We start from the raw sequence: 22,894 nt of genomic DNA on the forward strand, positions 1-22,894 counted from the left end.
GTGATATCCCTTGTCCAGTGTTTTTATGAGGTGTTTTATGAGAGAATTTAATGGCTTATTTGAAAATGTATTTAACATAAAATCAGTGGATACATACAACTTGAAAGTCCCCAGAGTGTGTACAAATCTGCCAATGCTAAAACAGGTCACCTTTGAAAATGATTTCACTCTCTTAAATGTCGCCCTGAGATTGTACCTATATTCTCACAATGAAGAAATCATAGACATAACCCATGTACCCACTGAAAGTCACTTTGTTTTTAAACTGTTTACATCCTGTTTACAAGTCACAAGCCTACAGATGCCATGCTAGGGAGCTGCTTTGATGTGTGTTAGTTACGGAGATTGTTTTTTTTTTTTTTAATTAAAAGATTTTCTCTGATGATTAGTATAAAAAAAGCTCAATCAAAACTACTTCAGTTTAAAGTTATAAAATTAAATTTAGGAGACTAAGTATATATAGAGAGATAGAGATAGATAGATCTATTATTTTATATATTGACACATACAGCACAATTTATACATGAAGTTTCATAAATCCTAATTTAGTGGTCACCATTTCATATCCTCCATTACCTTATAATGGATGAAACATTTTGGAAGCATGCCAGTCAAAGGGAATAGTTGTATAGACAATGTTGCTGTACAAATTGCTTCAGTTTTTTTCCTCCACACTGAGTTTCTGGATTTTCAATAGAGCCCTCTTTGACATTTGAGGAGACTATTGGTTTTGTTAGGAGTAAAGACCATTTTCAATATGGCCTAGTTACCTCTGACACTCCCTAGAAACCCCTGAAATCAAGAGCACCAACCTTTCCACATAAACTGCACCAGAGACTTTCAATAAATACTAAATACTGGAGACTGACACAGCCACTTAAGTTATTCAAACCATTTATTGTACATTTTTCAGCAGGCTAGGGTGAAGGAGGGGGATAAGGGGGGGGATAAGGAGGGGGATAAGGAGGGGGATAAGGAAATGGAAGGTGGACATGTGGATGAAAATGTGGGTGATGGTGTGACGGTGCTGGGGTCACTATGGAGTCCGTTTTCTCTGTTGTCGTGCTAGTGGTTGTCGTCGTCGTCTCAGGCTTAGAGGTTGTATATTGAGGATAGGGAGGGATAATTGGAGGGAAAAAAGGAGGATATGGAGGAAAGAAAGGTGGAAAGACATATGGCGGAAACTGTGGTTGAGTAGTTGGTTTAGTTGTGGTTGTTTGAGTAGTTGTGGTCGATGCAGTTGTTGGCAGAGGTCCAGGGAAGGGCCAAGGAAAGGGAGGAAAGAAAGGTGGGTAGAAAGGTGGAGGAAATACTGGGGGAGGAGCTGTGGCAGCAGGCTTTGCAGTGGTGGTTGTAGTGGTAGCAGCCGTTGTGGTTGGCGCTGCTGTTGTGACAGGAAGAGGGGGAGGAAAGTAGGGATAAAAAGGAGGGAAGGGGAAAGAGGGGTATTGCGGAAGCTTAGGCATTTCTGGTTTCTTTGTGGTTGTGGTTGTCGTAGTTGTTGGTACAACCACTGAAGGGTACTGAGGATAAGGCAGATAAGGTGGAAAGAAATAGGATGGGGGGATTTTGGGATTTGAAATGCCTGGGTTCTTGGGTTCTTGCATCTGGGGGTATGATGGAAGGTAGCTGGGTGTCTGAGGTACAGGATGTGGGTCAGCAGTCGTAGGAGCAGGTGCTGCAGGTTTAGGGCACCAGAGTGAAACTGGGATACCCTGCCAACGCATTGGCAGAACATAACTTCCGCCCTTGGAAGAAGAAAACAGAACTGTTACACAATCCAGTTAAATATTACACTGAGGCTTAAACTGTTTCTGTAGATTAATCCACAGCATCATGTAGCATATTACAAAACACTCAAAATTTCACTCAAGTTACATTTAAGTGTCATCGGCCAAAGACTCCAAAACCCAAAATAAACAGTTTACAGTAATTTGAATGCTCACATTTGAGAAGCTAAACCCATCTGTTTGTCATTTTTGTATGCATTAATTAAAACAATCAAAATATATCAAAATCAATTCTGATCATTTTAGCAATGCCATAAGAATTTAATCTCCATCTATCTTCAAACGTAACTTTCCACCATTCTGAAGCAAGAACATCTCTCATTTTGTTTCATGAAATAAAAATCACCTCCTGAAAAACACTGCAGCCATCATATGGAACCAACATAACTAGTGCAAGGGAGTTCCTCTGCATGCTGTAGCCACAGGTGGCAGGGACCTGGGACAGAGGCATTGGAGACACATTTCCTGAGGGGGGAGAGGGTAAAAAAAAAAATAAATAAATAAAATGTAACTAAGCAAATAGGTGCAAATACCCAGAAATTTAGAGATTAATGAACCTCATCACTTTACCTTGTTCCACTGCAAACTGTGAAGCTCCAGGTCCCACCGCTCTGAACTTCATCTGGTCCCAACCACACTGCAGGGAAGGTGCCATGCGCTTCCATGATGCTTCTCTGGAACCGGTATCATGTGCTTGTCCTTTTGACCAGCCTGACAGGATATATTCAAAACGTAAGCATATAATCACAGCTTCTTTTTTTTTTTTTTTTGACTTTTTTCCATTCAGCAGATGCCTAACTGAGCAACACCTGCAATTAAACACAAATATATCAGATTTCTACCCGCGAAGTCCGCTTGATAAGCCGTTTCATCCTCCGCAGAAGCGTTTGCAGAACTTTTTCTGGTCCCTTGTGACTCTAGGCCTGAATCTTTCTCAAAAACTCTCCCGAACACAATTTTCCCCTCTTGGAGACCTATCGTTTTGGCTGTATCGGCGTCGTTTCGCCCTTCTCTTTGTCTTTCTGATTTCTTCAGTCGATAACAGTCTATCGTTTGCGCTAAAAAACATGTCAGAAGGACACCCGCAGCCAAGTAAGTAGTAGCACTTTTCCTTTTTCCTTTACGCATCATTCTGTCGTGCGTGACTCCTGGAAATTTTAAGAGCTAGGAGGTGCTGCCTCCCCGCGGGTATTTGTGTTGTAATGTTTCCTTCCCAGCAGGTACTGCTGGTGCTGCAACAGCCAATCGGAGTTCTGGGGATGGTAGGCTGATCACTTGCTGTCTAATCATATGGAATTGGTCACACCTGGGTAAGATTTAAGTGTCTCCATAAGCACAAGAGCCCTGCCATCTTTTGGAGAAATTGTGTTAAAACATGTTCACCGGGTGGAAAAAGTGGAGGGGGAGTGGAGGGTTTGAAACAGGGAGTGAAAAAGCAGATTAAATAATAATTAGCTGGTGGAGTTTCGGGGTTTATACTTGACCTGTGATGTTTTATGGTATTGTCATTGGAAAGTAAACTCAAAGACAGCTGCAAAATGATTGACCTTGAGGTTAAATTATTGTGTAAATGAATGTACAATGGACACGAGCTCAGGAATAAAATAATTAAAAATAATAATAATAATAATAATAATAATAATAATAATAATAGTAACAATAATGCACTAAATTTGAAAATCAACAGCTCCATGACAACTAGGCACACTTCATCTGCTGATGAAGCTCCAGAACAGCTATAGACCTTGAAGTGAGATTATTTTGCATTTTATGTCTCACAACCTTTCTGGCTTTTAGATCATTGCAAACATTCATTCACTTAAACAAACACTGGACACTTGTTTTGTTTTGTTTCAGTATTGTACACTGTGTTTCATACTATTTGTTGGTATTAAAACCAGTCAGCAGGCAGCCAAAATTAGGTCTGCTATTACGTTTATGCATTGCTATAGACAGCTATTTCATCTCCAAGGCTACTGACAACATCAACAAGTGGGAAGCATTGAAGAATATTTGACAGCCACTGAGGTGAGTGCATTACCCTGTGTTTGCTTTTTTTTTTTCCAGGTGTGTTATTTTAATGATATATTCTGCTCAAGTTTAACTCTCAAGCAGATACATTTAATGGGTGTACTGCCTTGTCTTTATCTGTTTTCTTGTCGATATGATAATTGATCTTATATATAATTTGATTTTATGTGATGTTTTAGTTACCTTTTCATCTTCATTTTCTTTCTATTGTGTCTTTTCCTTCAACAGAAGAGCAACTTTCCACATGTAGTGAATGCTGTTATTTCATCCTGGGAAAAAGACACTTAAATCAGTAACTTCACTACAGTCAGACAAACAGAGACAAAGATGAGGTCCAGCCTTTCCCGTAAGTCTGTTCCAATGATGATTAAAATAAAATTATCAAAGTAATATAGGATCATCAGATCATCTGGTGAAAAGGAGAATCATTAAGTAGCTGTATTCAGGTTTATTTTTATTTCTCTGGGACCTACTTCAGTGGTGCCACAGTGACCTTTGTTTTGCCTTTAGATGCTACTACTGCTATATTAGAGCATGAGCCGCCTTGGGTCCTGAATGACCAAGTAAGACAAATCATAAGCAATCTTCTTTCCTTTCCACACATGTTTTTAATCAGGAACCATATCACTTATTAATGAGTTGTTTACTTTATTTAATTTCTATTTTTCTTGTTGTTTGGTAAGAAGACACGAGAGGGCCGTCCACAGTCAGTTAGCGATCCACCCACCTATTGTATCCGAACCGCAGGAGTTCTGAGGTACAATCGGGAGTCTGACAACCACGGAATAAACTTAACAACCATTCTTCCAGTGGTACTAAGATCAGATTTCTACCTACTGTTGTAAATTACCTTTAAGAGCAACACGGCTTTATGTTACTGATCAGCCCACTTTAAAACTATTTCTTCTAGCCCCCACCTCTGTCAGAAAATGCAGTGAAATGTGAGTACTGTGGAGAAAAGGCCAGACCTTCACTTGATCTAACATGGCTACAGGAATCTGAGGTGAGACAGACAATAAATGTACAAAACCATGTTCACCAAATTTACCTGATGCACTACTAACCCCCCCTCGCATCCTCTTTTGTGTCCATCCTAGACAGCTCCTCTCTTCTGCTGTGCCCAGCGGCAGCGGCTGTGTGAGATGCTGGTGAAGCAGAGATGTTTGTTTGAGGGTAGACTTGACCTGAAAACTGGTTCTCCAACATCACTGGAAGACAAACCAGCCACAGAGGCCGAGGAGCTGCTTTTCCAGGGCAGGGAGATGGAGGATTACAACAAGTTTATTGTAGATTTACCGAGTGGACTTGGGTACGAATTTGTATTTTAAAATGTCACATAGACCCACAATCAATAGTGCTCTTGATTATAATGCTTCACGTTAATGTCAGGAATAATGTATTTGGTCCTTTTCATAGAACGCAGTCAGAACTGAGAGTCCATGAGGATTACTCAATGCAGCTACCTGTGGCAGAAACCTGTGAGTAACTTCTCAGTGAGCAACATCCACAACGGCAGCTTAAAATCTGTCCATCCAGTCATGATATACAAACATGAGCTGGCAAAAAGTGTGCACACAAAAAGTGTGTTTTTGTAATTTGTTCAGACCATTGGTGAGAAACTAAACAACTGTGACTTAAAATAGCAGCTTGTTCTGTGCTATTGTTTAGTTGCCCCAACATCAAAGGTCCTCAGCTTCCGGCTCTCTTGCACGGAAGGAAAAGGATGCTGGATAGTGCGTCCTAGTAGTGCAACTGAGAAGTGTTTTAAAACTGAAGGAGAAGAGGTCCCTTTTTGTGACCACAAGGCCCTTCAGTTTGGCATATGTCATCATCAGGTACCTACAAATTACTATCTTGTTTTCTTTTATGGCCCATTTTTTGTTTTATTCATATCTTTTAACCTTGTTTAATCTTACTATGTATTTGCAGGATGTGGCAGAATTTCTACACAAATATTATTCCAGTGGCATGAAATTTCTTACCTTGTTCCCTGATGGCTCTGCTCAGGTCTTGTATCCACTCCAAGATTTAAAGTTTGAAGATTTTATCATGTGGTGAGATTTTCAGCTGGTTTTGAAACAAAGACCAGAAAACAATGCAAAATTCAGATTTCAATAAATAATAAAAATAAAAAATAAAAAAGAGCAATGTGGAAATTTAAGCTAGAGCAAATCACGTGTGTTAGATTGTAAATGCAATGCAACAAGCACTCGACAGTGGGCATTCTCATCCTTATCGTCATGGTAACAGTTATCCCTCAGGCCTCTTGGCTCTCATTGTTGTGGTCACTGAAGAAAATGGAAGGGTCTGTGTTGTGTACGATGACAGCAATGCCCCCAGTCAACCGATTAGAGCCGTGTTCCAGTCTGATGGCAGGGCGACATGTTACCACAGCAATGGAAACATATGGTACAGCACAAAGTGTTTATATTTATCATTAAATGATTTTAAATTGTATTGGTGACGATTATATAGAATAAAATGATCAAGGTGTAAATATAATTAGCTTTTTGTCTGCACTCATGTTGCAGGCTGTCCTTAAACAGATCCGGCGGTCAGCGCTTGGACGAGGCAGGTGCCAGAGTTCGTCGGTGGAACTGGGGCCTGAGCCTCACTCCCACACCCCTGCACCCTGTCTTTTTGTCCCTCAACAAAACCGTTGGCGTCCGAGTCCTTGGGAAGGAACAAGTGTTTGTTTCCTTCCTTGCACAAGGCCAACAAGCAAAGTTCAGCGTGGGCGCCTGCTCTTCTCAGGTAGAGGTGAAGCATTGTTACCTATTTTTAACCATTTTTTTTTCTGCAAACAGAAAAATAAAGCACAAATGTTTGTGGTGGTGCAGACAATTGTGGTTTTTTTTTTCTGACCACATATTGATCTTGAACCTCCAGTTCTGCAATACAAGCTATGCTCAGAGCATTTGCATTGATTCATTTTGTAGCTTTTTAAACAATGGCATATGGCAATTTTTAGGGTGGATCTAAAGCTGATGGGCCTGCTTCTGGACCATCAGTAATAAAGGAGGAGCTCTTAGTGTTGGCAGCCAGGCTTCGGATCCATGTGGCCATTCGGCATCTTCACCAGTACTTGATGACGCCCTCCCGTCCCCTGCTGCCCAAGACCGCACAAGCCCCTCACCTCCATGGTGCTGCTCAAAGGATTCTGGAAGTCAGTGCTCATACGATGATGAGTGACAGTGAGAGAGCCTTCATCCTTAAGTGTCTTCAGGACTGTATCTGATATCTTCCTGCTAATAGTATGGTATGGCACGGCACAGCAACAGCAGCTCTGTTCTCATAATGAAGTCACAGAGGAATCAGAGTTGTTCTTCACAAATGGAAGTTCAGAATTTTCCTTTAGTTTCACAGTAACTAAAGGGAATTGGAACAAAATGATATCAATACACTAGTGCTTGTGTTAACATATGCTATGTGTTGATATGCTATTGGGTCCCTCTATACAACTTAGTAGCAATGCATTTCAGATGGTTCCATGGAATAGATTTCATAGAAAATACAGAAACCTCACCTCTTCATAGCTACATGTGAAAGCGCAAAAGTTGTGAGATTCAATCTTTCCATGAAATCTTTTCCCGTAAAGTGTCTGGATCACCGTTTGCTCTTTCTGCACTTACAGTATTACTAGTGATGAAGAAGTGATTTACATTTCCTTTGAGCCCACAGGGACTGCTCTCAAAGATAATCTGTTTTCTTTGGCGCATAATGACAATTAAATGCTTAATTTAAACTGCCAAATTTAATTACAGCTAGAGCTCACAAAAGGATTCAACCTTATTCAGCATCAGGAAAATCCTAAAACTCAACAGCTTGGCTACACTGTGCCACTGTAACCTCACTGTATCTTTTGGTCTTACATTGTACTCATGTCAAGTCTATTTGGTCTCATTTAATCAAATCAGTGTAGAGCCTAAGGTCTTCCTAATAACATTAGGTTGAGCAGATGGCTAAAAGATGTGCACTCATGAACTGACTTGAACAAGCGGGTTGTGTGTGTTTCAGCAGATTTTCTTCTTCTTCTTCTTGACTTTTTCTAAACTGACTTAAATCTTGATGAGACAACTGATGGGAGCTGTCATATTATCCACTTCAATGCACTGTATTCCAACAGTAAAATGATTTTGTCTCACGGAGGTTATCATTTATTAACACCTTTTTTTCCTACCACATCAATCAGCAAAACCAAACACCACACCACAACTTCACACTTAAATAGTTACAATATGTTTTATTAATCTTCTTAGCTTCCTCCAAGTTATGTAAATATAAAAATTATTCAGAAATCATACCAAGACACAATTCCCCAATGTTATTTTCACAACAGCAATGACAGATTTTAAGTGTTGCATTTTCTACATGGCTAAGCTACCTTTAGAACAATAAACTTAAAATTCTACATATGGCTCAGTGTTACAAATAACACATTTTTTTTTAATTCACATAGATCAATTATATGCAACAAGTTAAAGACTATAAGAATCAAGGTTAAATCTCTCCTTATGGGACCACTGGTGTCATCTGGATGAAATCTGCAGTCATATGAATCGTACAAGAAAATGACAGAATGGCCGGCACTGTTGCCATGGATCCCACTCTGGCGTCAGGGGCGGGATGTCTCGAAGGGGCATAGTGAAGAGTGATGGGGGCATCCAGTCTGTGCTAGCAGTCTTCCTGCCTTCAGCGCAGACCTTCATAAACATCACTTCACAGCCCAGTGAGAAACCCACCTCAAACCTTTACGGGCAGAGAGAAAGGGCAATTGTTTAAAAAAAAAAAAAAAAACTTTGGTGAAAACAGTTATATGAACACTACCGTACTTACATGGAGGGGCTTTTAGCTCCAGCCAGGAACGGAAGAGTAGGGTTAGGAGTGGTGATGTGGTCTTGTGTTCATGTGAACGTTCATCTTCATCTCGTTGTCCAGGATTTGCACAAGCTGCTGCATGGAGGGCAGGTGACCTGACTCCAGTTTTGACCATACTGGCACATCTGTGGAAAGGCAGCACTCACTTCACTGTAATTCACTGCATTTTTATCCCATTACCCCACAACTGTATTAATATTATAATATTACAAAGAATTTTTTCTTTAAACTTGTTTCCAGCCATCTGAACAATAATTATATAACACAGCACTGCATTTTATTCAAACAGCAGAAAGCTCTGGATTCAGTCAATAAGCCACATGCTGTGAATCACACTCACCATTTAATGTGATTTCAAAAGCGCCTGTAGACATTAACTGGTTTTCAATCATATTGCTGAAGAAGAACACCATCATGCAGGCATATATCTGAAAGAAGCATGAAAGAAATCTGAGCTAGAAAGTCCCACACAAAAAATAGTTTTCCACATTTTTTTTTTGTTACTGGCTGTTATGTTTGTCACACAAGAACAGTGCACTGAAAAGACATGAGGACGAAGACCCACAGGGTGAACACGGTGCTCATCTGACAGGTAAACGTGAAGCTGCTAACTCCATTTGAGGTTTAGGCTTAGGCTTTTTTTCTTTTTGTAAAAACATAAATCAGGTAATTGCATTCAGTTACACAACAACAAACACCTTGCAATATGTTGGCATTAGGCGAACTTTATAAATATCATGTTTTTTATGCAAGGCACAGCTACCACAATTTAGCGATTACTGGAGCTCTGGTGATAGATCAGCAGGTGATTTGTTTCTTTATACACCGTTTAGGCAAACCTTCGCACACAGAGCTCTACTTATTGGCTGATGAGATTAGGGCGCAGTGAGATTACGAAGAAGCAAATTACAGGGCCTGGAACAGTCAATGAGACCGGATTTCTTTTCTCAAGTCAGGATATAAATAAAGTTTTACCAAGCATTATTAAAAATATACTGAAAATAAATCTACAGCAGCTTTAAATACGTACACAAACCTGGAGATCCTCAGACTAACTCTTATCAAAAAAAAAATTATTGGCAAATCAAGTCCAGGACAAATGCTTATATATTTTATATTACAAGTTTTTCTGGCAGTTATCTGGTTAGCTCCCTAAACAACAACACTGTATCAGCCCCAGTGTTCTGTTAAAACACATTAAGTGCTGATAGAGACTGTTTTATTTGCAAATATATGTCAGTCAATGGCCATTCACAAGCCTTTGGCATGTCTGCAACTCTGGGGATAACAGATCCAAGTCAAACAATACTTAACAACACAGCCTGAAGACCCTGAATGAACAGTTAATGAAATCCCATGGGCTGAGATGTACTTGACAGTGTGTATGTACACAACTGCATCAGAAACGCAGCCAAATCAAAGCCCACTGCCCTTTATTTCTATATCCAAGCCATGCTCCTGAGTGATACCCGTGGGGACTGCCTGCAAAACAAAGTGCTCAGCTGCATCACACTGACTCCACCCTCTACCACACCATTACACATGAAAATTACAGTGCTGCTCTATAGCTTCAGAGCTTTAATAACTCATATAGTCATATAGTAATAACTCATATAATAACTCACATAGAAACCTTACCTTATTTCCCTGGCCCCACTCCCAGATGCCTGGGGCTTGCATACCAAAGAGGGCAAAAGGGTCCCTGCCGATAATAATCAGCCCAATCACCAGCAGTTTGAACATAGACAGGAAGGAAGCAATGTGTCTGAGGAAATAAAACAAGAAACTGGCTTTTAATACATGAGACATTAGACATGGCAACCTAAAGCAGGCAGGGTTTGTTAGAGACCCAAATCGTTCAGGATATATTTCGGTTATCCAGATAGGAGTGAGCCTTTAAATAGTCTGTCTTAAGGAAGGACATAGGCATATTCATCTTAAGTTAAAAAAAAATACAGGCGCATTTAACATTGGCCAAAAGAAATTATGATGGACAGAGTAGCATATCCAATAAGTCATCTTAACGTCAAACTAATTATTTAAAAAAATATGGTTTCACTTCAGAGGCGATCGTAACCGCATTAGTTGAGCACTGTGCCAGGAGAGAAAGGCGTGGCCTCAATTTGCACAAATTAAGCTTCAATGTGTAGAATAAACAAAAAGGACAGGGAGTCAGCACATAACACTGGCTTTATATGTAACAGAGGTTATGTTTTAACGGTAATTCCAATTCTGCACAGGGAAATGTAAAATAATGAACTAGGATACAGCTTTAACTCTATCATGTTTATCAACCTGAAGAACAGAGCCTGCAGCCTGTTCATTCCAGTTTTTCTACCTTTAAACTTTAACACGTGTTACTGGTTGAACTACAACCTGACAGTGAACACAGGCGTATTCTTCCAGGCTGAGACAGAAACATGACATGACAAAAATTCAGGAAAAACACTGGCTGGAGAACTGGAATGCGCAAGGTGTGATACTGTCTCCTTTCTTTGAGGGAGCTAATCTCTGGAGTGTTTATTAAGAGTTCAACTGATGAGGACCTGAGGGTCTCAGTGGCACCACACCTTTAACTACAACACATGGGACTGCTGTACAAACCAGTCTCGCATCGAGACTTAGCCTCTGATCCAAATATGGCCTGCTTCCCAGCCAGATACTTCCCAAACCCTCTGACTTCAACACATTAAGACTAGATGATTAAAATTTCATCAGTTCATGTCAGACAGCTGAGAAATTTACAACATGTGATATCTTTAGTAAAATTATTTTGTTCAACTAACAGTGTGAAACCAAAACATCAGTTTATAGACAAACAAAAAGTGGACAATCTTTACATCAGAGGATATGAAAGGAGCAAATTTGATACATTTTCGTTTTTTATTATTTATTATTTAGTTACACCTACCTAAAACTACTGCAGTCTAATACAACAGTCCTGCAATAGATGCAATTCATGAAAGTTGTAGCGTTTTGGGCATTTTTGCCTGAAGGTAAAATTTATTCCATGGCTGTTGTATTAGACTGCATTCATTTTAACAAGGCGGTAGCTCAACTAATACGGTGTGTGATCTCTAATAACCCACACTAGATGGCCACACTACATGCACCTTTGACCCCAACTTTGTTTAAGACATAGTTTTGTCTACATCCATAAAACCATCAAAGACAAATGCACGGTCAGATTAGCCTGGCTGCATGAGAATTCCATTTCCTCAGTCAAATCACAGCTAATCCCGAGCGGCTTTCAGCCTGCTTTAATAAAGCCGGATATAATCCACTTGTAACAAGGTAGACAATCTCTCTCTTGCTCGCTTACCGATAGATGGGCATAGGAAGATAGTTCTCCCCTTCAATGCGGATGTCTGGGTACCGCTGGTACAAGGCCTGCGTGTACTCCTCAAACACCCGCTTGTACCCTCAGGAAATGCTGCGTGAAGACAAACACACTGTTAAGGAAGGCATACACAGTGTGCAGTTGCAAGAACAAACAGAGACAAAGGCAGCAACAACAGCACAGTGATCTAAAGGCTAGATTGTGAACTTAGCATTGAGATCTTAATTCCAACGTTATCTGTGGACCTTTTGTTGGCATTTATTTCTCTTGTAAAGTTGTTGTGAAATTCCATTTAGCAGCATGTTAGCTTTCTTTAAATTCAACGCTTCTGCACCTGTTTGTGGCCCGTCTACTTCAGGGTAAACCACAAATGTACAATGCAAATTTCTTTCTGTCTGGTCTAGTTTGCTTTAGCCATAACCTACTTCCTTGCAGATAAATGCCTTAAAATCATGTGACATTATTACCATAACTTTTACGATGAATACGTATCATTGTTAATCATTTTTTTAATGTTTGTGTTTGCTTCAGTAGATTTGGGTTCAGCTTCCTGCACGCAGAGTTAAGCAGTCACCTTGCGTTATAGGGATTTAGGGTGGTTTAAATGAGCTGTAACTTCCAGGAACTATCTAGAAAACCATAAACAAAATGTTTAAGTTAGCTATAGGAAACAACCCTAGACACACCGAGCACTGGACCGGGATCTGAAATATTCCCAAAGTCCATGCAGTACAAAAAACACGTTTATCCAACCTGCGGACGAGAGACGACTGTAACTGGATGTCTCGCGGGTTTGACAGCGGAAGCGGGTCGATGTTCTCGACGAAATGTTCACAAGAACAGGTTAAAACGAGGGACTTCCCGGAAATATATTATCCCCGTGTGTTACAACAGCGGTACAGTCATTTCGATAATAAATAACTGGGAAAGGCTCCTTCGCCTGTTTCTAACACGTTAACATAAGCTAACCTCCTGTTAGCTAGCTCCCATCGATTTTCGGCCTACGGTGTTGTTAGCCGGGGAATTTAGCTAGCTTGCAATGACTCGCCAGATTTTCGCTCATTTGCCTTACCAAATCTGAAACTTGAGGAGGGGTCCCGTTGCAAATTGCATCTTCATCTTCTTCACGCCGCTGCTGTCACCAGACGTGGCGCAGCACAGCGAGAAAACCCCCAAGACGAGGAGCGAAAAACGCAACCACTTCATCGCCATCCGTTCCGGGGTTTGTTTCCTCACACTCGGTCAGATGGAGAGAGGCAGGTTAATCTGTACATGTTGCTTCTGGTTGGCCCCTCGTTTTCCTCTTGCTCCAACCGTGGATTTTAAACACAACTGGGACCCACGTTTAGCACCACCTACTGCTCTGGCTGCTCAACTGCATTTTAGTAGCAATTTTCAATACTGATCTCTCAAGACCAGTATTGAAAAGTTAAAGTGGTAGAAAAACGATAGCAACAAGAATAATTTTGTCTTGAAAAACGTTGAACTCATCAACAGACATTTAAAATCTAAGCACAACAATAGTTTGATTGTTTTATTTCCTAAGTCTCAACCCTAATAAACCACAAATCAAAACTATTTTCTTATCAGTTCCATCAAGCACACGTTAACCTTTGGTACAGTCATGCATTATATTACTGGACCTGTCTGTTGCAAATGTGTCCTGCAGCCGGTTTAAATCAGAATTTTTTGGACCATCATGTTTAGAACAATTTTGGATTAATCTGATTTGATTTTCCACCTGATGTTTGTATGTTTGTTAACTGAATACTTCGTTAACAGCCGTGTCCTACTTCCACCTTTAGTACACACAGGAGATCATCTTGCATTTTCTGCTGTGGTACAGGTACAAATCCATCAACTCTATATTCAGCACTAATGAGCACTTTCCACTAAGACTATGCCTAACTACACACATGTATCACTTTCATAGGGGGTTATGGGTGGTGTATGCTGTCTACTGTCATATCAAATGTCTGATCAAATAAATGCCACTGATACAAGCCTTAAGTAATTTTTTTATAATTCAAAAAACACATTAACAGTTTATTATTTTTAAAAGAATTTCTGTTGCTGCTATCACATTAGCATCTCACTGTGCTTATGCTTTTGAGCATTTGGATAAGCTCAAACAATCAAGTATCTAAAACTGGAAGCAGTCACGGTAATACAAATGAAAGCATCCGCATTGATAAGTGCATACAACAATATACACCATTAATTCCCAAAGGTGCTTCTTACAAGACTTAACATATTTAATGAATTAGTGTTTGGATACATTTTATTTAATACAGTCATTACAACAATAAAATCAAAAAGAACTGCTTCAAAACAGACAATAAACAAACTGATGAGTTTTTGGGGTGATCTCAGTGGTTCAACCTCGCCATTCTCTCCTGATCCACAGCAGACTGCAAAGCAAGCACCGTGTCTGTGAATGACAGAGAAGACTCAGCAAATAAAAGTGAAAACACATGAATTCACCCTGATTTTGGTTAAAAAAATGCAGTTTTGTCATTTTCATTTGCCCTGAGTGAGCATGCAGTTCACAGGTTTGCTAAATGAACTATTTGAAAATGTCATGCAGGCTGTTTCATTGCCCTCCACACTACTACAGTAAGTAAATATCAGGTAAGACTGTGGTTTGATGTGGTCAGCATATTTTTTGGTAAACTTCCAGGTTTTTCACAAATGCAAAAGCTCCATCTTCTGGTAAGGATGATTTAAACTAAATCTGGAATGTCAGTGAGAATAACAGTGGCATTGGATGTGTAATATTCAACAACAGTTTCAGTTTAGTGTTTAACAACTCCAAAATTGAACCAAAAATTAAGCTGCAATTTGCACGAACCCAGTAACTTCTGTGAATGATCCAGCAGGTCGGGAAGTCCTGCCTCGATGTTGTACGAGGTTTGCTCCATTGCCCTGACGAGTTCATTTGCCCTCTATGAAATAAAAGTGATAAAAATGTGAGAACTTACAAAGACATTTTTAAAGTGGCTTTATGGCTTGTATGCTGCAAGGCAGATTTAAGAAAACTACCTGGAGCTCCACATAGACTTTCTCCTCCAGATCTGCCACCTGGGATATGGCATCATAGACGCCAGGATGCACAACAGATTCCTACAACATACAAATAAAGAAAATGTTTTGCAAAACATATATACAATATAATCAATAGTAATTATGATTTTTTGACTCATCTTGTGTAAGCTGACCTCATCTGACGAGCTATTTATAGGCTCTTCAACCTTAGCTGCTTCGCTGGCTTTGGAATTGCCATTCAGTTCCTTCACTCTGCAGAAGAGGAGAAAATGTTTCAAGCTTTATCTTCCCAGGCATGATATCCATTTCAAAATAAATATATTTAGATACTATAACTATATGGAATCAAGTCAAGTTAAACTTCATTAGCCAAATATGTACCTGTCAGCATAACGTAGTGTGTTCATTGTGTATTCACATGAAGCCATTCCTGGAGACACCATAGCAATCTACAGAATAAGAGAAGGGAAGATATGTCTACATACATTCATGCACACATACATAGTCACATCAGAGTTTGTGCTTGTTTGGTGACATCCACTATAACATAATTAAAGAACAATACACTATATGCCGACCTGTAAGTTAACAGAGTTTGGTGTTTTAACATACCATGCAGGTCCTGGACTTCTCTCCAATGAAGGAATCCCTGAGGACCTTGGTCAAAGTGCTCATCCGGAAAGGAATGTGATCACTGTTTTTTCCCAGTGAGCGAATGCATTCCTACAAGACACATAGGTGGACACACAGACATCCTTTTAGGTGCTAGGTAGAATTAAACATTAGGAGTATTTTTTTATTCCTCTTTACAGTCTCAATTTCAGAGAGCCGGGGTTGCTTTGTCTGCATCGTAGCTGAGGTGCGAGAAAGAAAACACACTCTTCACAGCTACTTTGTTTTCTGGTGTGTGCATGCCTCCACATTAGCCATAGTCTACCTTAAGAGCCAACAGGCTGCGGTTGATCTCTGCAGTCTCAACCAAAGTGCTGCGGTCATTGCTGCTGACGTCTGTGCCACGCTCGTTGCCGGCCAAATCGACCAATGAGAATTTGCCATGCAGCGTGGTAGCACGGTCATTGCGTCGTAGCACAATCTGGAGGACCGCGTGAGAGCGGGAGGAGTTGGCGTTGGCCGAGGTCTGGCCCGATGTTCTGGAAAGAAAGCAGAACAGAAGGAAAGCGAAGGCAGTCACATTAGTGCCATACATTTTTTTGAACGCAAACACATAAATGCTCTTCTCACATTAGTACCTGCAAGCACTGCCCATCTGTATCATCTTGATGACCTCTTCTGCCGTGGTCACATAGACCTCCTCGAGGCCCACCACTTGAACCTGCTGTCGGTCATCCTCCAGAACGCGGAGCTTGGACTTCTTGTTCAGCAGGTCATACACCTAAGTCAAAACGTCTATTTAGCTTCAAGAATAACTTGAACAAGCTAATTTTTCAGTTAAATATTCTCAGTGAATGTGCTCATGGAAGTAGGAGAAGAGGGTTTTCTTACTTTGCCATTGTAAATCTCAAAGAAGCTGACGTAGGCAGAGAGATCCAGGTTAGCATATCTCCTGTGGTTGAGATAGGTGAAAACATCCTGGGCTAAAAAGAGAGAGCAAACAATTATTCAAACCTAAGTTCTCATCTAAGGGGCACTTAAAGAAAAATATTATGTAGATGAAACAAGGTGGAAAATTGTTTGTAATTACATCCTTTTATGTGTCCCAAATGTGAAAACCCAGATGACCAATTTTTTTTTTAACCTCTGACAATTGGATGGACAAAATAGTCACGAAACAAGAGTCCCCAAACAAGTTTAATACCAGTTCTGTGGGATCCTACCTGCCAAGGCGTAGATCCCTTTAGCACTGTTCTGCTGCCTCCCTGCAAAATCACCTCCCATAGTCTAGAAAGAAGATAACAGATCAGGAGGAACAAATGAAACAGTGTGCATAGTGGGAAACTTACATAGAAAAACTAATCTAAACAAAGGTATTTTAAACACTTATTCCAGAAAACTCAAGCCCACAAAGCACACAGAGACTTACATGAGTCTTTCCACTTCCTGTCTGGCCATACGCAAAACATGTCGCCATGCAGCCTTCAAAAATGGACTGTACCAAAGGTTTGGCTGTGAATCTGGGAAAAAAAAAAAAAAAAAAAAAGTCAAAATCTATCAGAAGCTGAAGTCTTGAAGTTAAAAAAATGTGCTGAAAGAAATACTGCTGACCAACAATGTATTAAACAATGTACAATGTATTAGATAAATTCAGCTGCGTTGACTTAAAAATACAGATATTTACAATTTTCCGTTAAGGCTAAACACTAGACTGATGGCACAATGTGAGCCTTAAATAACATCCCCCAGGAGGAAATTCCTAGTAAGAAAACTAGCTGCTGAAAACATTTGGCATCTCACTAAACCTCCAAACTGATTCAGATCCTAATTATTGCAAATCCAAAATATAAAAAGACAGACAAGGTCATTACTTGTAGACCAGGTCGTTGGTGGAGGTCTCATCAAAGGAGTAGTCAAACTGAAAGATCTGGTTGTCCAAGTACTTGGTGAGGTCCACCTTCTGTTTTGGCTCATGGACCAGCAGTGCACCTTTCCCAGGTACAGACACCACATCAATCTCCTTCTTATTGATCTCTGGAATACACAGGAGTATCAAGTCAATATTAAAAAATAACCATAGGAGGCCAAAGACCGTGCCATTGATTAATCCTTTATCTCCCGATGATCGTGCATACAGGAGGTTACATCGTGTCTACACAGAAGGCGTAGCATGAGCAGTATGTTAGCCAAGCAGCAGCTTCAGTTCTCTGTGTGCATCTACACAGGATACTTTCAGGCACAATACGGAGTTGTAGATCACCTGCATTTTGGAAGGCCTGTGTAGACAGCTGGATTGACTGAAACTGAACTGTATGTGTTCTGCCATATGCAGGTGAGAGGGACAAATGAAAAATATGGCTGATATGCATTCTGTGTAGACACACTATTATACGTCACTCCCAACGTACCTTGCTTGTTAAGAGGCCGCTTGCGAACACACACACAAATCCTGTGAGATTCAATCTGTAAAAACACAAGATGTGCGTGAAGTATGAGCTAGTACAGTGCTAGCATACAGCTTCATACTTGGCACACAGCTGATGAGTCCAAACTTACCAGGTCTGCAGCTGACATGGGGGTTATCTCCAAGGTTTCTCTGAAGTCTTGAATCATCTCGTAGAACTTTTGGTTGGGTCGAGAAACTTCACCAAACTTAAATCAAAATGAATAAAAGGAATATGAATAAAAGCTAAGAAGGAGCTTCTCTTGTGTATAATAGTCACAACAGAGTCACTTTTCCAATTAAAACAAGATATAAATAGCAGAATGAGCAAGAAAAAAATCTCACCTTTCCCCTCTTGGTCTGCATTTCAGGGGGCTTTATAACACAAGACAGCCTTTTGCTGCCTTTGTTTAACTCTTGGGGAGCCACAGATTTTCTCCTGCCTGGAGTGGATAAACATAATGACCACCTTTCCTCTTTTTCTGTTTGTTTTGTTTTAATGACCTCACGTTTCATTGACACCATTATAACAACCAACAAATTTAAGAGCAGGACAAAGAATGTGCCTCATTTCATGCAGCCCTTGTTGATATGACCAGTGTGTGCATAATCTCCAAATGATTTTGTCTGAAATAAAACAAAAACCCAATCCTTTACAGAAGGATTGAACTTGTGACATTAATGTGTAAAGCTCTCTCCCTGTGTGTAAGATTGGTCTATACATATCTATGTAATCTATACATATCTATGTAATCCAGTGGATGCACATGATGTCATGTTGGTGTAAAGTTTGTTACTGACCTTTGGCTGCAGGTGGAGGAGGCATTCTCTCAGGTTCATCGTTTTCCTTTATGGCCTCTCGGGAAAGAGGCAGTGACTGCCCTGGCTTGGTCTCATTCTTTCTACGCTGCTGATTAGGAATCACTAAATAAGGCAGAAGAATGCACTTGACTTAATTACTAACTAACAAAGAAAGAACTAGAAAGCACATTAAGTTGCACAATACCCGAAAATCTACAGTAATGCATTCAACAACATGCTTCACATCTTGTGACATGTGATTAACAGAGTGTGATGAGACCTTCTACACTGCAGATGTCCAAAATATACACATCTACAACAACAATACTCAAATGTTAAATATAACAAATATATAGTTTACACATAAAAGATCTAACTTGTGAATTTATTTTTCAATTATGTTTTTTGATGATTACAACCAACCAGAATTTGTGAGGACTGATGATGGGGTGAGATCAGGATGGACTGTCTCTGGTCTTCCCTGCGAAGACTCAGAGGTTGTTACTGGTGCTGGAACAGGGGCCGGGGCTTGGAACATGCACGTTTGCCTGGCCTGAGTCCGACTGGCAACTGAAAGTAAGACAAATCCAAGTCAAACAGCTGCAATACAAGTGTCAGTGTCATTAAGTTTTACTAGCACTGGGGTTTCACCCCAAACCCCAGCACAGTAGAAAGATAAACTGTACATTGCTGTAGCCTACGAAATCACAAGTGACCACAGCAACAAGTTTGTCATTCTAAAAGAAACAAGATTCTTCAAAGACCCAGAGTGGCAAGTGAAGCGAGCGTGATAAAAACAGCAACAGGAAAGTGGAAGCTAAATCAGTGCAGGTGATTAAATAATAACAGCTTCTAAGTTTCAAGCTCATTTGCACATAAAAAGATTACTGACTGAAGTTTAATATTGTTAAGCTACTTTCACACATGCACTGAGACCTTGAGCTTTTCTAGACTTTACCCAGAGGAGCTGTATGTGTGAACGCAAATGTCCGGATCAGCTGAACCAGAGGCTGATCTCTAGGCTCTAACTTGCCAGTACAAAGTCCGTGTAATGTTGGATTGAGCCGATGTGAGAATGTGAGAGAATAGAGCAGGCAGCCGAGAATTTACAGGAAGGGAGTGGGTGTGTTGATGATGAGGTGATGCTTTACTCATGTGCCACCCTTCACCTAAACCCAAGTGGAATAGTTCCAGGGGGTGCGAACGTATCTCACACGGACTTTCTCTGGTTGTGTAATGCATGTGTGAAAGGGCAGCTTTGGACAATGTCCAGACCTGATTCTCCGGACGTTTTCCGGAGTTCATATGTGAAAATGCCTGTCAGTCAGTTTTGTTAAAAAAAAAAAAAAAAAAATAGTGCATCGTATCATCACAGCCCATGATTACAAATGTAGTGCCCTTGTTTTCAGTCATGATACAGAGCACCCCCGCCCGAAATTTAGAGCAAAATCATAAATAAAAGCAGATTGTGCCACGTGTCCAAAATTAGTCAGAATTAGTCTGCATCCCTGTGCCACCAATCACGAATATAAAGATCATTTATAACCAGTGGTCTGTGCAGAGTTCAGCTGTCCCAGGATTGTGGGGTTTTGTACTTACACCCTGATCCCTTTAACAAAGGAATGACTAGAAAATATGATTCATTTGCTTTAGAGAGGAGCATGCATGCCTTTCCGACCTGACTCTTCAGCCTTGGTGACAGCTGGAGCAGAGGCTTTTGGAAGGAAACAAGCCGTTAAGTGACAGAATACTGAACATGATAGCCTAACACCTGGGCCACACCGCCAATCTCACCTGTGCGTGACAGCTAACTTGTTGAACTGCTGCCACTGGCCCTATATTTCTAAACTTTCCTTTCTAAAGTTTTCCAATAATTATGGCCATCAATAATAATCATCCATTGTTGATGAGTGGTCCGAAATGTGAAGAGCTGTATCCAGAAAACAGTCGTGATTTTTGTTTACCCTTGTTCAGAGCAAGAGAAACAGAAGGAGAGAGAGAGAGACAGAAAGCACATCAGAAAACTACTGCAACTAATGTTCTGTTTACTTACTGACATAATATATGCAATTATAGACTACACTGGTTCTCTGTTATGACTATTTAGTACACATATAGCCTCCACCTTCTCCTTCAATAACAAAAAAAAAAATAAATTCAGATATAGCCTAAACACTGAAACTACAGTGAAACAGATCTTGTATAGACGAGACACCAAAACTCCATGATTTGCCTCTGCAGCAAGGCTCGAGCTGCGCGTCCCACTCAAAAATGAAAACCAAGACGCTCCTATATCCATCACACACAGGCGAGGTAAGCAGTGTGACCTGGGCCTAACACACAAAACAGTCCAATTAATTTACGTACAGGATGAAGGGGCAGGAATCCTGGATGAACGCAGTCGACCCTCATACTTCTGTTAAAGAGAAACAGAAGGAGAAGTTGCTCAGTGCATCATGTTATAACAGCCTCATGCTGCATATATCCGTCATTTAAAGCAAACCAGTATACACCTTTAAACCTTTTCCATTCATTCATGATCAACCCCTATCTCTCAACCAAAATGTAAAGTAAATTTAAAATTTTCATGCATGCTTGATATAGCCCAGGTTGTACTAATCCTCATCAAAATCAAATTACCTATAACATTCATCTTTAATTGACATTTATTGAGAAAAGGGGACAGTTAACAGTGTTACAGGAGACACAAACTAAGAGAGCAGCTCAGATAGGATTATCTGATTATAACTGAGGTAAATTTTAAAAAACTGTTTATGTTTTTTTTTTTTTTCTCCAAATAAAATATGGCTCAACCTGTTAACATTGACAACAAGCTGCTCTCTGTCCTTGTTATGTGCAGAGGTAAGGTACCTTGTCAGGGGCAGGAGGTGGTGCCTCAGCAGCTTTGTTGGTGAGAGCGTTTATGTGGTTCAGAAGCTCTGGATTGAGCGTACACAACTCGCTTACTTCAACCTAAAGCATAAGCACACACAGTCAACAGGAGAAATGCAGTAACTTAGACGTCAACTTGATTAAAACCCGAAATATACGCGATATTTCAACTGGCTTTCACAATGGAAGTTTTAAGAGGTGACTGGTTCATATTCTCACTCATGTTATATAATAACTATTTTCTGTGTTTATGGACTTACTGACCTCCTTCCCTCGGCAAATGTTCCTCTCTTGCCACTCTACCATAACCGTGGACTTGACGGTGTCAACGGATTTCACGGTTGCCAGATGCACTCGACCTGGTTCACACACATACAAACAAAAGGCAAGTCATAATTTGTTAACAACAGACAGTTATTAGTCCGCCTCCATTATGTCACCATTAAAAATTTTCAGCTCACCATCACTGCGGCTGATTTGTACAGAGAGCCCAACAAGAAGCCTGGACAGGCTGGTCTCCATTTTGGCTTCTTCTCGCTGCTGTCACGGAGAAATGGGAATTCAGTTAAGCTTAACGAGCTAACTCTCGCTCCAGCTCGTGCGCTGCAGTCGCTATTAAACTAAATCTTACTCTCATCAATAAATTTAAATCTAACATATAAGAAAGCTATTCTTTTTTTTATTGTATTTATTTATCTCTGAATGACTAACGACACAATCAAACTTACCTACCAAAACCAACTCAAACGCCGCCCAAGATTTAAACTGGTGTTATTTCCGGGTGTTTAAGAACCTGATTGGTCGTCGTCAAGCATCGTGTGCGCCCTTCTTCTTCTATGGCTTTATCAGGGAAAATTCACACTGGCGTTATACCGCCGCTGCCTGGATTACTTAGGAACTGCCCCTGCAATGAAAATGAACCCTCAGGTAAAAACAGCTAAATGTAACCTACCTGGTTTTATTCGTAGTGTTAAAAGAAAGCAAAATGCGAGATTTGGAACACCTAAAAAAATAAAATAAAATAAAATAAAATAAAATAAAATAAAATAAAATAAAATAAAA

At 40.2% G+C, this 22,894-nt stretch overlaps 4 protein-coding genes across 7 annotated transcripts; 1 reads left to right on the forward strand and 3 right to left on the reverse strand.

Annotated features, from left to right (window-relative positions):
• Nucleotides 1–917: 917 nt before the first annotated feature.
• Nucleotides 918–2,926, reverse strand: LOC121193068 (extensin-like). The gene is made up of 4 exons (XM_041055189.1): nucleotides 2,633–2,926; nucleotides 2,361–2,501; nucleotides 2,137–2,255; nucleotides 918–1,748 (listed from the first exon to the last, which is right to left on the reverse strand). Exons 1-4 carry the CDS (start codon nucleotides 2,919–2,921, stop codon nucleotides 918–920), a joined length of 1,380 nt encoding a protein of 459 aa, XP_040911123.1. The 5' UTR covers nucleotides 2,922–2,926.
• A 66-nt stretch (nucleotides 2,927–2,992) lies between these two features.
• Nucleotides 2,993–7,059, forward strand: LOC121193069 (glutamate-rich protein 6). The gene is made up of 7 exons (XM_041055190.1): nucleotides 2,993–3,052; nucleotides 4,946–5,130; nucleotides 5,426–5,432; nucleotides 5,751–5,833; nucleotides 6,072–6,230; nucleotides 6,353–6,575; nucleotides 6,793–7,059. The coding sequence occupies exons 1-7, from the start codon at nucleotides 2,993–2,995 to the stop codon at nucleotides 7,057–7,059; spliced, it is 984 nt and encodes a 327-aa protein (XP_040911124.1).
• Nucleotides 7,060–8,049: 990 nt separating this feature from the next.
• On the reverse strand, nucleotides 8,050–13,322 carry selenot1a (selenoprotein T, 1a). Its single transcript, XM_041056218.1, has 6 exons — nucleotides 13,112–13,322; nucleotides 12,022–12,132; nucleotides 10,338–10,464; nucleotides 9,040–9,127; nucleotides 8,658–8,824; nucleotides 8,050–8,570 (listed from the first exon to the last, which is right to left on the reverse strand). The coding sequence occupies exons 1-5, from the start codon at nucleotides 13,249–13,251 to the stop codon at nucleotides 8,700–8,702; spliced, it is 591 nt and encodes a 196-aa protein (XP_040912152.1). The 5' UTR covers nucleotides 13,252–13,322; the 3' UTR covers nucleotides 8,050–8,570; nucleotides 8,658–8,699.
• Nucleotides 13,323–14,058: 736 nt separating this feature from the next.
• On the reverse strand, nucleotides 14,059–22,614 carry kif2c (kinesin family member 2C). 4 transcript variants are annotated; one of them, XM_041055157.1, is made up of 23 exons: nucleotides 22,561–22,614; nucleotides 22,294–22,372; nucleotides 22,097–22,191; nucleotides 21,812–21,913; nucleotides 21,308–21,356; nucleotides 20,619–20,654; nucleotides 19,364–19,510; nucleotides 18,941–19,063; nucleotides 18,485–18,582; nucleotides 18,253–18,348; nucleotides 18,105–18,159; nucleotides 17,568–17,730; nucleotides 17,126–17,216; nucleotides 16,920–16,983; nucleotides 16,588–16,679; nucleotides 16,335–16,477; nucleotides 16,022–16,235; nucleotides 15,697–15,807; nucleotides 15,466–15,533; nucleotides 15,258–15,336; nucleotides 15,082–15,162; nucleotides 14,891–14,984; nucleotides 14,059–14,470 (listed from the first exon to the last, which is right to left on the reverse strand). In XM_041055157.1, exons 2-23 carry the CDS (start codon nucleotides 22,352–22,354, stop codon nucleotides 14,409–14,411), a joined length of 2,124 nt encoding a protein of 707 aa, XP_040911091.1. In that variant the 5' UTR covers nucleotides 22,355–22,372; nucleotides 22,561–22,614; the 3' UTR covers nucleotides 14,059–14,408. The 4 variants fall into 4 exon arrangements, with proteins under 4 accessions (XP_040911091.1, XP_040911089.1, XP_040911090.1 ...); XM_041055155.1 differs by having other exon boundaries at nucleotides 20,610–20,654; XM_041055156.1 differs by having other exon boundaries at nucleotides 20,610–20,654; nucleotides 22,565–22,578.
• Nucleotides 22,615–22,894: the final 280 nt, after the last annotated feature.

The sequence above is a fragment of the Toxotes jaculatrix genome, chromosome 14 (assembly GCF_017976425.1).
Source record: "Toxotes jaculatrix isolate fToxJac2 chromosome 14, fToxJac2.pri, whole genome shotgun sequence".
Taxonomy (NCBI): domain Eukaryota; kingdom Metazoa; phylum Chordata; class Actinopteri; family Toxotidae; genus Toxotes; species Toxotes jaculatrix.